The sequence below is a fragment of the Penaeus vannamei genome, chromosome 3, assembly GCF_042767895.1.
Source record: "Penaeus vannamei isolate JL-2024 chromosome 3, ASM4276789v1, whole genome shotgun sequence".
NCBI classification, from domain to species: domain Eukaryota; kingdom Metazoa; phylum Arthropoda; class Malacostraca; order Decapoda; family Penaeidae; genus Penaeus; species Penaeus vannamei.
In genome coordinates, this window is record NC_091551.1 from 8,623,094 (window position 1) to 8,638,093 (window position 15,000).

The 15,000-nt window shown below is 37.5% G+C and overlaps 1 protein-coding gene across 1 annotated transcript in view; it reads right to left on the reverse strand.

Moving 5' to 3' along the window:
- Positions 1-490: 490 nt before the first annotated feature.
- Positions 491-15,000, reverse strand: part of LOC113810126 (solute carrier family 2, facilitated glucose transporter member 1) — a 17,915-nt gene continuing 3,405 nt past the window's right edge. Inside the window, exons 2-11 of the mRNA XM_027361829.2 lie at positions 10,313-10,426; positions 9,967-10,127; positions 9,742-9,866; positions 5,366-5,506; positions 5,075-5,212; positions 4,715-4,920; positions 4,324-4,448; positions 2,431-2,621; positions 2,066-2,237; positions 491-1,838 (exon numbers count right to left, since the gene is read on the reverse strand). Coding sequence (XP_027217630.2) covers positions 1,718-1,838; positions 2,066-2,237; positions 2,431-2,621; positions 4,324-4,448; positions 4,715-4,920; positions 5,075-5,212; positions 5,366-5,506; positions 9,742-9,866; positions 9,967-10,127; positions 10,313-10,426 — 1,494 coding nt within the window. The 3' untranslated portion in view covers positions 491-1,717. The remainder of the gene's footprint in view (positions 1,839-2,065; positions 2,238-2,430; positions 2,622-4,323; positions 4,449-4,714; positions 4,921-5,074; positions 5,213-5,365; positions 5,507-9,741; positions 9,867-9,966; positions 10,128-10,312; positions 10,427-15,000) is intronic.

Below are 15,000 nucleotides of genomic sequence, written 5' to 3' on the forward strand. Positions count from 1 at the left end.
TTCATAAATTCTTTTGTCTTTACTTCTTAAAATAGATTTTGAAGTATTCACAGGTTGATGTTTTGTTTGGTAGTTTTTGAGCTAATATGTATGATTATAGCCGAAAACAGAATTTTGTTTCCATTACTGTTAGGAAATATACCATACCATATTGCACAATAAAATACATGACTGTAACTGAACTGTATCTGAAAATTATCACATCCTGAATCAGTTTATTTAGGCACATGTAAGAATGCATTATTTGAACAACCTTCCTCATAATGGGTTATTCTTATGTAACATTAATCTTGTTATATCCTTGTTATATCCCAGTGAATCCCTCATTAGGAACATGACAGCATTCCTACAGGATTTTGATTCTTGAAAGTGCCACTTTACCAGAATATATGCATTTCTTGTTCCAGTTTGTCCAACTTGAGGACATGAATACTGGTATTCCAGTTGAACAAGGAAGGACCTGGATTTAGGATAAAAAAGAGAGAAAAAGTTTATTTGAAATTTTATTTCAAGTAGAAAACACTGCATTTAAATGAAATGCATCAAAATTTAAGTAAATTCCCAACATCATGTTGGAAAACATGAACACAAGCAGTAATGAATGTAAATGCCAACTTCTACATACAATGTAAAACATTGTATACAAACAGAAAGAAGTAGAATACAATTCAATATGAATGTCTATAACCATTTCTCATTTCAAGACTATAATATATAAAAGCTCTATTTATATAAAACTATACATTATTTTCTCACATGAAATTCTCTCTTTGAAGTAGCTATGGTCAAAGCTTATTATACATGTAATATAACTGCAATAAAAAGATGACTATATCAGAATTAGCCAAAACATGGGTAATTTCTTATTATGGGGGCATTACATGTAATATTCCAATTATGTGTGTATATATACTCTTTTTCTATTATCAAATTTAAAATATGAAAATTATCACAATACAATTACAAGAACAAGTAGAAAATGGAACAAGATTAAATAAAACTGTAAAGTCATTGAAGACAACATGTAAACGGGAATATTTGAACATGACAAATTTTGTCATTTACAAAGGACAAAAAAGCATATTACAAGAAATATGTAAATGCAACAGTACTACAAAACCATTTGTTAAAATGCACAACAACCTATGGAGAAAGTACCTTGATATCATTCCTATTTTGATTATTTTAAGAGAACAGATCTATTTCCATTAAATATTATATACTCTGTGGTATTTAGTGTGCTCATTTATACCGCATAAAATTTTCCATTATCTTTTCACAAGCACATTTTTGTGATTCAATATAAAATATACTGCATATCTTCCAGGAATACTGCATTTATTAGATCATTAGTTGTTTTTCACTGTAAATCCGTAAGTAAATTAATAGAGTAGCAAAGTATATCAAACATTCAAGTATATATGTTGTGGACCCCTGATTTTGCTCTTTTTGAAAAGTAAAACATTATTTTTGACTTAGCACATACAATTGTGTTTTGGAATACACCAAATTCTTTTAATTTTTCATAATGCATATTGCAAATATTTCAAATAATCATTCCAGATGTGTTTACTAACTTTCTTAGGATATCTTTTCACATATTTCAAACAAAAATCTAAACATCCCTTAAAAACTGAGATGCCATTAAAGAAATTGTGCTTTACATTCTTATCATTCCTTTCTAAGTTTAAATGTAAATGTATGATTTTGTTACCATTTAAATCATATTTTTTAGAACGTCTGAAGGTGGTGTTTCCAAATTGTCACTGTCAGTGATAAATTCAAATGATGATTGAGGTGATGGTGGTTCGTCTCTGCCAAGTGTTTCTGGTAGGAATCTGTTAAGGGAGAAAAAAATATTAGTGGAAATAAAAGTTAATTTCTAAAACTCATGCCAAGAGAAATAATAAACGATCATATATGTACATCAATCAACTTTCAACAAGATTTTCAACTTATGATGTATATTTCTTTGGAGGAATCAAGACATATATTGCAATTTTGTGTGTGTACATGTATATATATGCATATACCTGTATCTTATTTGTACAACATATTTTCTTACCTAAAAACAAAGATAAACATCAAAATAGATGATGCTATAAAGAATGAGAAGGATAATTCTCCAAACTGCACTTGTAGAAGAGGGAAAGTCAGACCAACGACAAGGTTACTCATCCAGTTACTTGTACTTCCAATAGAAATTCCAACGGATCTTGGGCCAGATGGAAATAGCTCTGCAGTAAAAGTTTCAATTAATTAAACATGTCTACATTAAAAAATTATCAACCAAATGCAACTATACTAAACACCTCTGATATTTAAGAGATCTGACAGAATGGTATGTGACTGCTTATTTCAAATAACTAACTCAGACTTTTAAAGAAAACCCTAAAAGGACTCAATCCACTAAGTTGATGATTATCTTACCAGTTGCAATCATGAAAGGAACAGGTCCTAGACCCATGCCATAGAATAAGACATATGCCATGAGAGCACCAATGGCAACGAAAGAAGCAGAGCGGTGTTCAGATATCAGTTGTAGAGAAATCATTAGCCCAATTTGACAGACAATGCAGAGTACTATGGATGTCATCAAAAGCACTCTTCTTCTGCAATATCTGGAATAAAGAGAAATCACGCTTCATTAACTGATACTATGTCATTTAATTATATCCTTTGCAACAAAGAAATCAATCCAGTATCCAACATTTTCACATTTTACTTCTAAATCATTTATCTACTTCCTCCCCAATCCCTTGCCCGTTGTTGTCGTGAGGGGGCTTAGGAGGGAAAGACTGGGACCCAATGCTGGGGATCTTCCCTACCTTGGGTCTCAGCCCTCAATGCAACTAATTTCTTTTTCCATCCTGCTTTTTTGTTTCTGTCCCTTCTCCAATCCTTTCTACTATCTACTTCCTAAGGTGTGAGAGCTGTTCTGAAAGAATGATAGGCTAGACTTTGTGCCAGTCCTGAACGGCCTGAGGGAGCAATGGGCGTGGTATTCCACCCTGAGGGGTGGACTGTTTCTTTCCCCAGCATAGTCCAGGCTTACCATGGCCAATAAACCCTTCTTCATCAATCACCCCATCCTCCCTTATTCCTACTTTACAGCCTTATTCTCCACCTCTCCATAACACTACCCCCCTCAAGAATACTCCCTCTTCCACACATCCTCATACTTCTACCACCCCCATCTCTACAAATGTCTTAAATATTCTATTTATACCACCCAAATGGGTCCAATTTTGTGTGATCACCCCTTTAGCTTCTTACTCAGACAACACTCTTCTCTTTCAGCAATGTCTCCAAAAACACGTAGGCAGAGTCCTTTTCTGTACCCGACTCGATCTTTCCCGTCTTGTTACAGTTACATCTGAAGACCAAGCTATAGCATTATCATTATCAACTCTAACTGATCTCTCTGGCAACTGCATTCCTGCAGAACCTCATCCAACCCTTAATACTTGTAATACTGTCTCTATCTCCCTAGCAAACTGCCCCGTCAATACCAAAGATTGGTCAGATTGTGGAGAAGACTTAATCGCCTGCCTCACAGACTACAATATGACATCAGTACAGTGCTACATCATTCCTCCTAGAGGTCATTGTAAAAACCCCACAAACATTGCCAAAATTACTTACCATAGACATTAACTTCCCTTTAATGTCTACAATTTCTACTGCAGGCCCAACACCTTCCCCTCTCCCTCCCCACACTAACTGCAGCAAACAGACTAAACATTCCATCCCTTCTTATCCTTCCACACACTCACCTCCACCTACCTTTGCCTTTACTTCTCAACAAAAGTCTCCTCTTCCCCCCTCATAAAAAAACCTTTGTCTCACAAAATTCTCCAACAAACTCCACTGCAGAAATTCTTGAAGATACTCAAAACTATCCACTCAAGTTCCAAAATGACACTGAAAACCCACACCCACTGTCAAATTCCACAACTTCTGCTCCCTCCACACTCAAAGTGCCTGCGATATCCATCCTCCTCCTACTCATATTCCCCCTACACCCCTTCCTCCTACTCCCTCCCAACACAACCCATCCCCCTCAGCTCCAACTACTGCCAATATCCATTCTCCTCCTACTCATATTCCCCCTCCACCCCTTCCTCCTACTCCCTTCTAACACAGCCCATCCCCCTCAGCTCCAACTTTATATACATTAACCCTCCCTCCATCCCCTCTCTTCACCACCTTTTACTGTATCTTCCTATAGTGCTACATTACCTTATATGTTTAGCACATTCATTTTGCTTTTTAACCATTAGCCTTTTATCTACTTATGATCCATTCCTCTTTTGAACTTACTTGATTAAGGGTGCTGCAGCTAAAGCCATTATGCAATTAATTACACCAGCTCCTATAGATGCACCTTGACTCTGTTGGATATCTAGTCCAGCACTTCGGAAGATTAGAGTTGAGTAAAAGAATACCTGTTAGAAAAATAACAGAATATCAACTCTCAGTATTACTTCTACACTACAGTAAGCATATCATAAATGTGGAATGTACTTAATACAATAAATAATGGATTCTCTATACAGAGAATAATACAATATTCCTAAATAAGTTTTTTCTTTTATAAATAATCATTTCCATGGAATTAAGCATCAGAAAAAATAAACTAGGATTCATCTTCTTAATTTTGTTTAATTCAACTTGACTTCACATCGATCTTAAGGTTATACAAGTCACTTACTGCATTGATTCCAGAAAACTGCTGGCCTGCATTAAAGACCATTGCAATAGCCAATGACATTCGATATTTTGGGTTCAAAATCATCTGAGAGAAGGTCCATCCACTGCTCTCATCTTGTGCTTTGTTTTTCATACCAGCCATGACCTTAAGAGCAGTCTCCTCTGCCTCAATAAATTTATCATCCTTTCCATACAGACGTCTTAGTTCTGGGAAACAAAATTATGTTAATCTGTGTCGTTGGAACAAAACTCACATATGACAAATTCTCACCAGCAATATGATATATACTACATACTTTCACTCAGAAAACTTTATATAACATAGTAGTTAAGAAATAAATATTCTTCCACTTCAACTTACCCCTACGTCCTCTCACTTCATCCTGTGCATTAATGTAACAAAATGCTGGAGATTCTGGGAGTGCTGGGTGAAGGAGAAGTGCCATAGCAACAAACACAGCATATGCTGCTAATAAGTAATTCCAATGATCAATTGTACCTGAAAGATTTAAAATGATCTTGAAATCAGATGGAAATGTATAATCTCTTAATTGCTTTCAAATATTTCAGTATAGGATCTTCCACAAAAATAAGTGTTTTAGTTTCTGATAAAAGTCTTTGTCAAAATAGGCTGAACTTTGAATGAACTTACCCAGGATACTATCCATGCCCATAATTTGTGACACAAGAACACCTATGCACATGCCCATTGGGAAGGTGACACCCATAACTCCTTTCCATGAGGCAGGGGCTATTTCTGACAGGTAGAGAGGAACCAGGCTCGTGGACAGTCCTATGTAAATGATAAATGAAATTCTTCTTCAGTCAAAATACATGGACTATGAATATACTTATATATACTAACTTCTGAAATTTTATGCTTAACACTAAAACAAAAAGTCATCAAACAAGATCAGTGGAAATCACTACTCTTGAATGAATGGAGAGTCATCATATGGTGCTGAAAAATGTCTTCATTAAGCAAAAATGAACAAGCAATCAAAACAGCCTAATATTCTATTCAGTGGGAACATTCAAAAGAAAAATAATAGGGTCGCTATAAAAAAAAAGGCATTTACAGGATAACATTTACACAAATCTAGGTAAAAATAAAAGAACACTTTTAACACTTTTCTAGTTAATAAAGTAAAATGCCTTTTATCTCTTCAGTTAATTACATGTTTGTTTAATTTTGGGTCACCCTGTCTTTATAATACAACTTCTTGTCCCATTCTATAATGCTTATGATTACATGTATTCAGCACCATTCTTGGTATTTGTAGGAGCTACTATTCTGGATAATTTTTGGTATTATAAGCTACTGCAATTATCATTTGCAGCTTATTCAACTTAGGCAGTTGTAAAAAATATATATCAACTTAATGACATCAGTTTAAATATCATGGAAGTTCCTACAGTTAGGAGGTTTAATGCTCTAGATGTTGTATGTTCTAGAAAACAAAGGATGAAATCTGATGATCAGTACATAAGAACATGTAACAGTACTGTAGGGTATAGGACCTAAGGACACAAACAGACAAAGACTGATAAGTAGCTTTTTCTTATAAAATACACAGATGTCATGTATTAGCTAGGAGAATTTCAGTATTTTTACAAGGCATCCCGAATGGAAAAAAAAAAAAAAAAAAAAAAAAACAGCATAGCTAATGCCTGATTACCCTATGACTGACTCAGTATTCAAAATCCTCTTATGATAGCAGCTTATGCAATCTACAAGTGAATAATTCACATGTTATGGTATTTAAGTAAATACTGAGAAGTCAGTATTATATTACAGAGAAATCATTAATACTGGAAGGCCATGTTTATCATCTATAATACTAGACAGAAATATGTATGAATTTATAGTTTGTGTGTGTGTGTGTGTGTGTGTGTGTGTGTGTGTGTGTGTGTGTGTGTGTGTGTGTGTGTGTGTGTGTGTGTGTGTGTGTGTGTGTGTGTGTGTGTGTGTGTGTGTGTGTGTGTGCACATGTGTATGGTAAGAAAGGAAAAGAAATGAAAAGAAAAGAAAAAGAATAACAAGAATTGTTGTAATAATCATAACAATAATAATAGTGATAATAATGATAACAATCTCAAAGATTATAACTACATTCATAACAATAACAACAACTGCTAATGATGATGAGAATTAATGATAATTAACAAAATCATCATGATTATTGTATAATAATACACACAAACAAAAAGAAACACAAGTAAATGAATAAAGACAGAATAGTAGTATCAAAAGATAATTAGAGATATATAGAGGAAATAATAAAAATTGCCTCCAGAAAATATTTTTGCAGTTGACAGCAACTATGATGCACTGACTCAACTCTCAATACAAAATAATTTTTCCCACTGATATTTATCATACAGAACTGACTTAAAATATTGTAGAAAATATAGATCTAATGTGGATTATAACATAGGCATAGGAAGATTTTTTGAAGGGGGGGGGGGGGAAGCAGGTTGCCCCCAAAACAGCCAGGGGTCTTGGGGACTGCATGGGAATGTCCTCGAAAGTTGAGGAGTGGGGTGGGGGGTAGGGCTGGGGGCGTGGGCTGGGGGGCAGAAGATGGGTCCTGCCCCCTCTCCACAAGAGAGTAGGGGGCGGTCACTCCTCCTACCCCCCTTTTTCCTACGCATCAGAATAAAGTGACAGAACAAACTCTGAAATGTAAATGTAGACACTGATAGTACATTGTTACATTTTTATAATAGTGCGCCCTATCTACAGATAAACAGCCTGATGGTACACTATACTATACCTTCCCGATGGATTTTCAAGACATCATCAGGAGATATCTTGTAACATCATAAACCACAAACTGGAGCCACAAAAATCCATCAAATATCCTTGTTACAAACAATAATAATATCACGAATGATGATATACCAATGCATTTTTTTACATCTTGTCCCGCGATGGCACTTTTACTGGGTACAGTACCTTCTGACCTGTAAGTTATAAAACGTGAAGATGTAGGTTAGTTTCGGTAAACCTTTTCTTCAAACTCAAACTTTATTTTCGATGTGCATTGTGTGAGCATAGCATTCATATTATACATACATACATATTACCTAAATTGTTGGTACAAGTGATTACATTATTTCCAACTGATTGCTCATTAGCCTAATCATGAGAAATCGTTTTAAATAATTCTTCCCAGAAAAATAGTGGTAGCTATTTTTTGAGCTTTCTATACCCTTTTTTTGAACCTAATATTTTCACATTTTTTTTTTTGGCCGGGGGTTGCAAAATCATGATATGAATTGATCTATTTGATAATTTGACTTCGACAGACTCACAGAGAACACAGTTATATATTGATACATATATAAATAACAGTGGTTTCTAAACAGCTCTCCATGTCTCCTCTGATCTCATTTCGTTAATATAATTCTTGGGTTGATAACGTAATATGTCCTGGACAAGCCATTTCGGTCCAAAAACATGTTTCTTCATTGTGCTCCTGATCACCGTTTGATGGAATCAGATCTTGTAAATATTTATTTCTTTTTACTTTTATGTTCTATATACTTTTAATCGCGTTGCTGTTTATCATAATTAACAATATGATGATCATTACATAATAATGATAATAATCATGATTATAATCATATCACTATATATAAGGTGCATTTATAGAATTGGTGTCATCTTTAAATCCATCGATTGTGTGACATCGATGGCTTCCGTACGATCAAGGTCTATATAAGTACTTATATAGACCTTGCGTACGATGATGTATAGTGCGCATTCGTTGTGAATTTAGGCTACGGTAGCGATGCAAAATATGTAGCAATATCATAGTAAGGGCATGATGGAATTGCAAGTAAAGTCAACGAATCTCGAGTATTATGAAAGTAAATTTCGGTATTTAAAGCATCACTAGAATACACAATCTCCTTTACTTTCACTACAAGTAGAGCCCGGACATGAGGTGATCATATCGACGCCCGCTCGGTCTTAAAGAGAGCAAATCAGTGTTTTCGTTGTAGTATTGTACTTTTATATGGTTTTGCATTCTAATATTGCCAAAATTGGATATTTAGCATCGATAGTTGACATATAGCTAGATATATACCATATATATCTAACACACACACACACACACACACACACACACACACACACACACACACACACACACACACACACACACACACACACACACACACACACACACACACACACACACACACACACACACACACACACACACACACACACACACACACACACTACCACTACCACTAACACACACCATTTTACATATATGGATGTGAATTTACTATTCACATCTTTAGGTATCCAATTACGAATTATGAATTCCATTATCAGCTCAACTATTTCAGTTCTCGTGCTGTGTTCTGTGAAAAGCACACAACAAATATTGCTCCCCATATGAGGCACAATATACAATACTGTTTTCGACTGCAGTTTATCAAATGCATGTATGCATTAAAAATCTCAAAAGTGATATTTTGTTTTCACAAAGATTCTGATTCTATGGTGACATCAAATACAAGAATCCCCTGGAGACACACTGCTTAAACCATTTGTTCATTCCAGGTACAAACAGAAAACTCATGGGGCTGATGTACAGAAACAGCGGTCTTCATTTGTAATAACAAGAATGATTGAAACAGTTATTTAATTTATTTTCTCATGCATAATGGATATTATCATGTTACCATTTGTCTACAATATCTTAAAGGGTAAAAAAGCTATTAATTCTGAAAGGAGTTTGTAAAAAAAAAAAAAAAATAAATAAATAAATAAATAAATAAAAAAAGGATGATCTGTGAGGCTCTTCCAATATGTACTATAAACATAATAATTTACGTGCGTGTAAAACACCACTTACATGTTACAGACACATGGTTCAAACTTGGGCTAGAGAGCTCTTTAGATTCCCGGACAGTGACTAAAGATGAAGAAATGATGCTGAATAACAGATTTCACATAAATAAACATATAATTTGTCTAGTAACAGCATAAATAATGGACATTACCTGAACATAATCCTGACGTGAAGCGACCAATGAACAGCATTTCCACTGACCCTGTACCCTTGCACAGGGCCAAAACCAGGGCTGTTGCCATTAACAACAAGTGATTGAACAGCAGAGCCATGCGCCTGAGGGAAATGGGAACCAAGATATAAACATTCCCATGACACGGCAAAGATCTTTTATTAAAACTAGTCATATTTGAGGGAACTGATTCTCATAAATTACCTTCCAATTTTATCAGCAACAGTTGCCCCAATGGGCGCGCCTATGATGGCCCCAACCACATAGAGGGTCACAATCACCGCCCACAGAGACACTTCTTCGCTTGCCGTGAGAGTGATGCCATAGCGCTGGTAAACGGTCACCTGCAGCCAACTGCGAATGATCTGTAAATAGAAAAAAATATGTTACTCTCTTTTATCACTGTCACTTAAAGATGAGTTTTAAAGTACTGAAACTGATTGCACGCGCACACACATACATATATATGGATATGCTGTACATGTACAGATACATCTATAAGCCAGACACAACGTGTTCCAACTCCTTCCTAAGACACCGAAGGCCATACCTCTTGCGGGGTGTTGATGACTCCCAGGCTGTATCCCGCAGGAACACTGGATCCCACGACGGCGGTGAACAGGGCGACCAGAACCCATATGGTCACTCGGCCGCCTCGCTCACTCTGGGGAAGAAGGTGACGATGTAGAAATATAATGGCGAGAGACATGGCTCCCTCTCTCTCTATCTCAAACACACAAACACACACACACACACACACACACACACACACACACACGTAATGATGCAAGTTCTGTATAATTACACACAGACACGTATTGCAAATATGACCATCAAGTTTGACTGGCCTACAAGAGACACGCATAAACATTATTACTGAGATGTGAGGTACCATTAGGGGAACGAGGGAGAAACACGCTCATTATAGCCTGATTCGAGAGGACATTGATCCCGCATGACACAGCCCACGCATGGTAAGCAGGGCGAGGTGGCGACGGCGCCCAAGTACCTAAAATTGCAACCGAGGAAAGTGCTTCCCGCGCACGCCGGAGCTTTGGTAATTTCTGGTGCAGAGTGGTTTGAAGTTTACTGATGACATGGTTTTATCTAATGGAGTGGGTCAAAATGAAGAAGGGGATATATATATATATATATATATATATATATATATATATATATATATATATATGTGTGTGTGTGTGTGTGTGTGTGTGTGTGTGTGTGTGTGTGTGTGTGTGTGTATGTATATGTATGTATGTATATAGACATATATATATATATATATGTATATATATAATATGTATATATATATATATATATATATATATATATATATATACATATGTGTGTGTGTGTGTGTGTGAGTGTGTGTATGTGTGTGTATGCATATGAATGTTCTACATTTGTCGTCCGAATTTCCTGAGATCTCGTGCAAAACTCAGAACAGTCACATCACGCAATGTTGAAAACGTACGGTTTCTTTTTAAATATACTCATATCTTTAAACTCTAATATTTCCTTTATTTGGCATAATACCCTCACAGTATCCAAAATTATCCCTCGAACTTAAAAAAAAACTTTTCCTCAGCTCGCCAGCCCTCTGCCGTCCATGCACAGTAAACCCGTATTGTGCTCCAGCAAATTTGCGCGCCGCAAACTCCGCCCCCGACGGATGCACGCTCGACTCTCTGGCAAATTTATGCAAAATCAATATATACTGCAGCCCGAGTCACGTGTCTGCGGGCGGACACGTGATCCCCATCGGATGCATGACGGCGCGCTTCCTCCCTGCTCCCGCTGAGATGATGCAATCCTTGTAGCTCTCGCGTTAATCTGATTATCAGGCTTATCAGTGGGGGCTTGCTATTATTATATGCTCGCTGAATGTGTTGCCATATTTCAACTGATATTTGACTACATGTTTGATAAGGGAGAATGTGTCTGATAATAGCAGGGCGTTGTCAGCTTTCGGTGAAGAACCAGACGGGTAAGTTATTTTGCCTGCGATACTGGAATCGTTGGTCATCAAAATTTCAGAGAAAAGATGGGTCAGTATTTCATTCACAGCTGGGTCGGAGACATGGCGTGCCTGTGTGCATGGAGTGTGCGCTGTCAGGCGGGAGGTGGGGAGACGGTGGGGGGGGGGGGTTGTTCCCATGACACCCGCCCACATCAAGAATCAAGGCAAAAAAGAATAGATGACTAATCTACAGATAGGGCGATCAAGGGTCAAGGTTACTTCAATGCGGTTCTCTCACGGAATTATCTCACTTTTTCCCAAAAGGCTTATTCATTGAAGTACTTCCTTTGGCAAAGTACTAGTCACACGAATTACAATGGTAGTGCACTCCAACCACCAAACATTTACGGTAATTGATTCTGGTGCGATCATAGCCATCACTGACAATGGTTGCGCTATACTTAACTTGATACATTATGTATTGTAACGATTATTTCACTTCTTTATATAATCACAATGATAACATGTGAATCAGCATTGCCTTACCTCAAAAGGTATTGGGTACAGCCAAGTGGTATCATATGGCCGGTTTGTTCAAATTATGCGAGGGCATTACGCGGATATGCATATACGCAAACACTTATCTATCAGTCTAGACATGCATATCTACCGAATAGATAGATAAATACAAGTATATCTATGAGATAGATAGAGATGTGCATTTATTTCTGTGTATATGCATGTCCATATGTATGAAAATTCACTGAATCGGACCTTGCATAATTTGAAAAAACCGGCCAATAGACCTTGCACTTAATACTGAACAGGATCAGAGGAAAAATTGATGTACACATCCATCTTTAAGATTCCACGAAGTTTTACTTCTTTGAACGTTATAGTTACTTAATGTATGAATTTCATAACCTAAATAACGCGCTGCCCGTCTCAAAAAGGAAGGTGGGCTGGGGTTCCGGCGAGTGAGGTTAATGCGGAGGTAATAGTCCTAAATAGCATGGTGCACTGCTTTATTCAATAGTTTTTTTTATAGGTCTGAGATGACCACAGGTCTGGAATGGAAGTCGAGAATAGCTGAAAATCGCTCCTGTAAAACGTTGCATTTCAGAAAAGATGTGTTTTTAGTGCAGTAGTTATGGCATTTCTTTTTTACTAACATAACACAGAACTGGATGAGTACTATGATCATCTCAAAATGACACCGTCTCGTTATGGTGGAATCTCAGAAGTCCTACCTAAGAACGATTATTAAGGCCAGTGGGTCAAGACCAGGATGTAGAACATACTCATATGGGGCAACAATATTGCACTGTTTAGCCTCTTTCTTCGTAATAACCGTCCCCAGTGAAGGAATGAAGAAATTCACTGTACCGCGATGTTTTATACCTAATATTTGCTAATTATAACAAAACATTTACACTGTACGTATCATTGACAAAACAATTCTTATAGATTTTCCTTCCGAGAATTTGACACGTTTTCTGTTGCAGACCACTTGTCACATCATCGAATCGACGAAATCTGAATGTACTTGTTCACTTATGTTCTTCGTCTTTGTCTTCTCTGCCATAAAAATAATCCATCTATTTAGTTTCCCGCAAGTTGGGTTCCCTTCTCTGATCTCCTGGCTCATGGCGCTCGGCTGCCTGGTAATGATAATAATCCATTTTCCAAGAACCCATCTGTGGCATTTCCTCTGAATCTTACACATAATTTCAGAGTCCGCGTCGTTTTCCATGAATCCTCTATTCTTCTTTTTCTATATTATTCTTATCTTACAACTCGGATAAACTAAAATATTCTTATATACTAACAGTGCAACACCTTTATCCGTGCCACTGATCGATGGCAGGGACAACAGAGGCCCTGTTATCGGGCGGAATCCATCCGCTAGCTCTGGTTTTCTCACTGCGAGGAAACTTCGGGAGCGCACACACACACACACACACACACACACACACACACACACACACACACACACACACACACACACACACACACACACACACACACACACAGAGAGAGAGAGAGAGAGAGAGAGAGAGAGAGAGAGAGAGAGAGAGAGAGAGAGAGAGAGAGAGAGAGAGAGAGAGAGAGAGAGAGCGAGAGAGAGAGAGAGAGAGAGAGAAAGAGATATAGAGAGAAAGAGAGAGAGAGATAGGAGTTTGTGTATAAGCGAAATACGCAAGATTTCGCCGCCAGGGTGAGAGTCCTTCCCTCTTCGGCAACGAGGGAAGGCTTTGAAATGACTGACATGACTGGACCAAATCAGAACTGCTACTCCTGCGTGTTCGTTTCCTACAGCAACACTGGGGGCGTCCAGATGCAAGAAACAGACACAGACAGAAAGATAGACATAGACAGACAGATAGAAATAGAAATAGAAAGCCAGAGAGCGAAGGAGAAAGCAAAAACAAGGGTTCGCCAGTGTGGATAACACAGATCCAACCTTTTCTGTGGCAATTAGCCAAGTAAACAGCATGGAAGGCGATGCAGCAAGCTCTAGGAAGGAAAAATCATAAATCTCATAAATCTGAGGTCGGCTGTTATTCCACTGCCAGATCCAAATTTCGTTAAACTAAGGCCATTTTCCTTTGCCTACATTTGGTTGTAACAAGAAACGAGATGTTCAGCGGAAATCAGGAGGCGCGGTATATCCTCCAAAGACACACACACACACACACACACACACACACACACACACACACACACACACACACACACACACACACACACACACACACAAAGAAAAAAAAAAATCGCGTTTGACAAAATCTCATCGATGAAAGCAATTATCTCAGCTCGAGACAAAAGAGCAAGATCTGAAGGGGTATTAATAGTACTATGCAATAACTGCATTCTTCACGAGTGTTGCATCATGAGAATAGTCATCAAGGTTCCCGAGCAACAACAACAGGCTGAGTCGCGCGTTGTGGGCGAAAACCTTCCAACTGTACGTGTTTCTCATAAAGAATAATAAATGCATGAACAACTAACATGACAGCGCAGAAGACAGTGCGGGGCCATTATTGCATATTCCCAAACTACTTCCTTCGTTTATCAAGGAAGAAGAAAAGTCGAGATAGAAACAACGGATGGGTTGTCAGTGTTTGTTCTCCTTCACAAGATTGCCCAACAAGCATTCACTGTGCAGTTGCAAATGTTATACCACGTGTCAGTTGCATCAGCAAGTTCATCAAAATTATTACGTCTCACTCGTGCTCATCAGGTTAGGGTGCAGGCTTAGAGTTTTTATCTTAAAT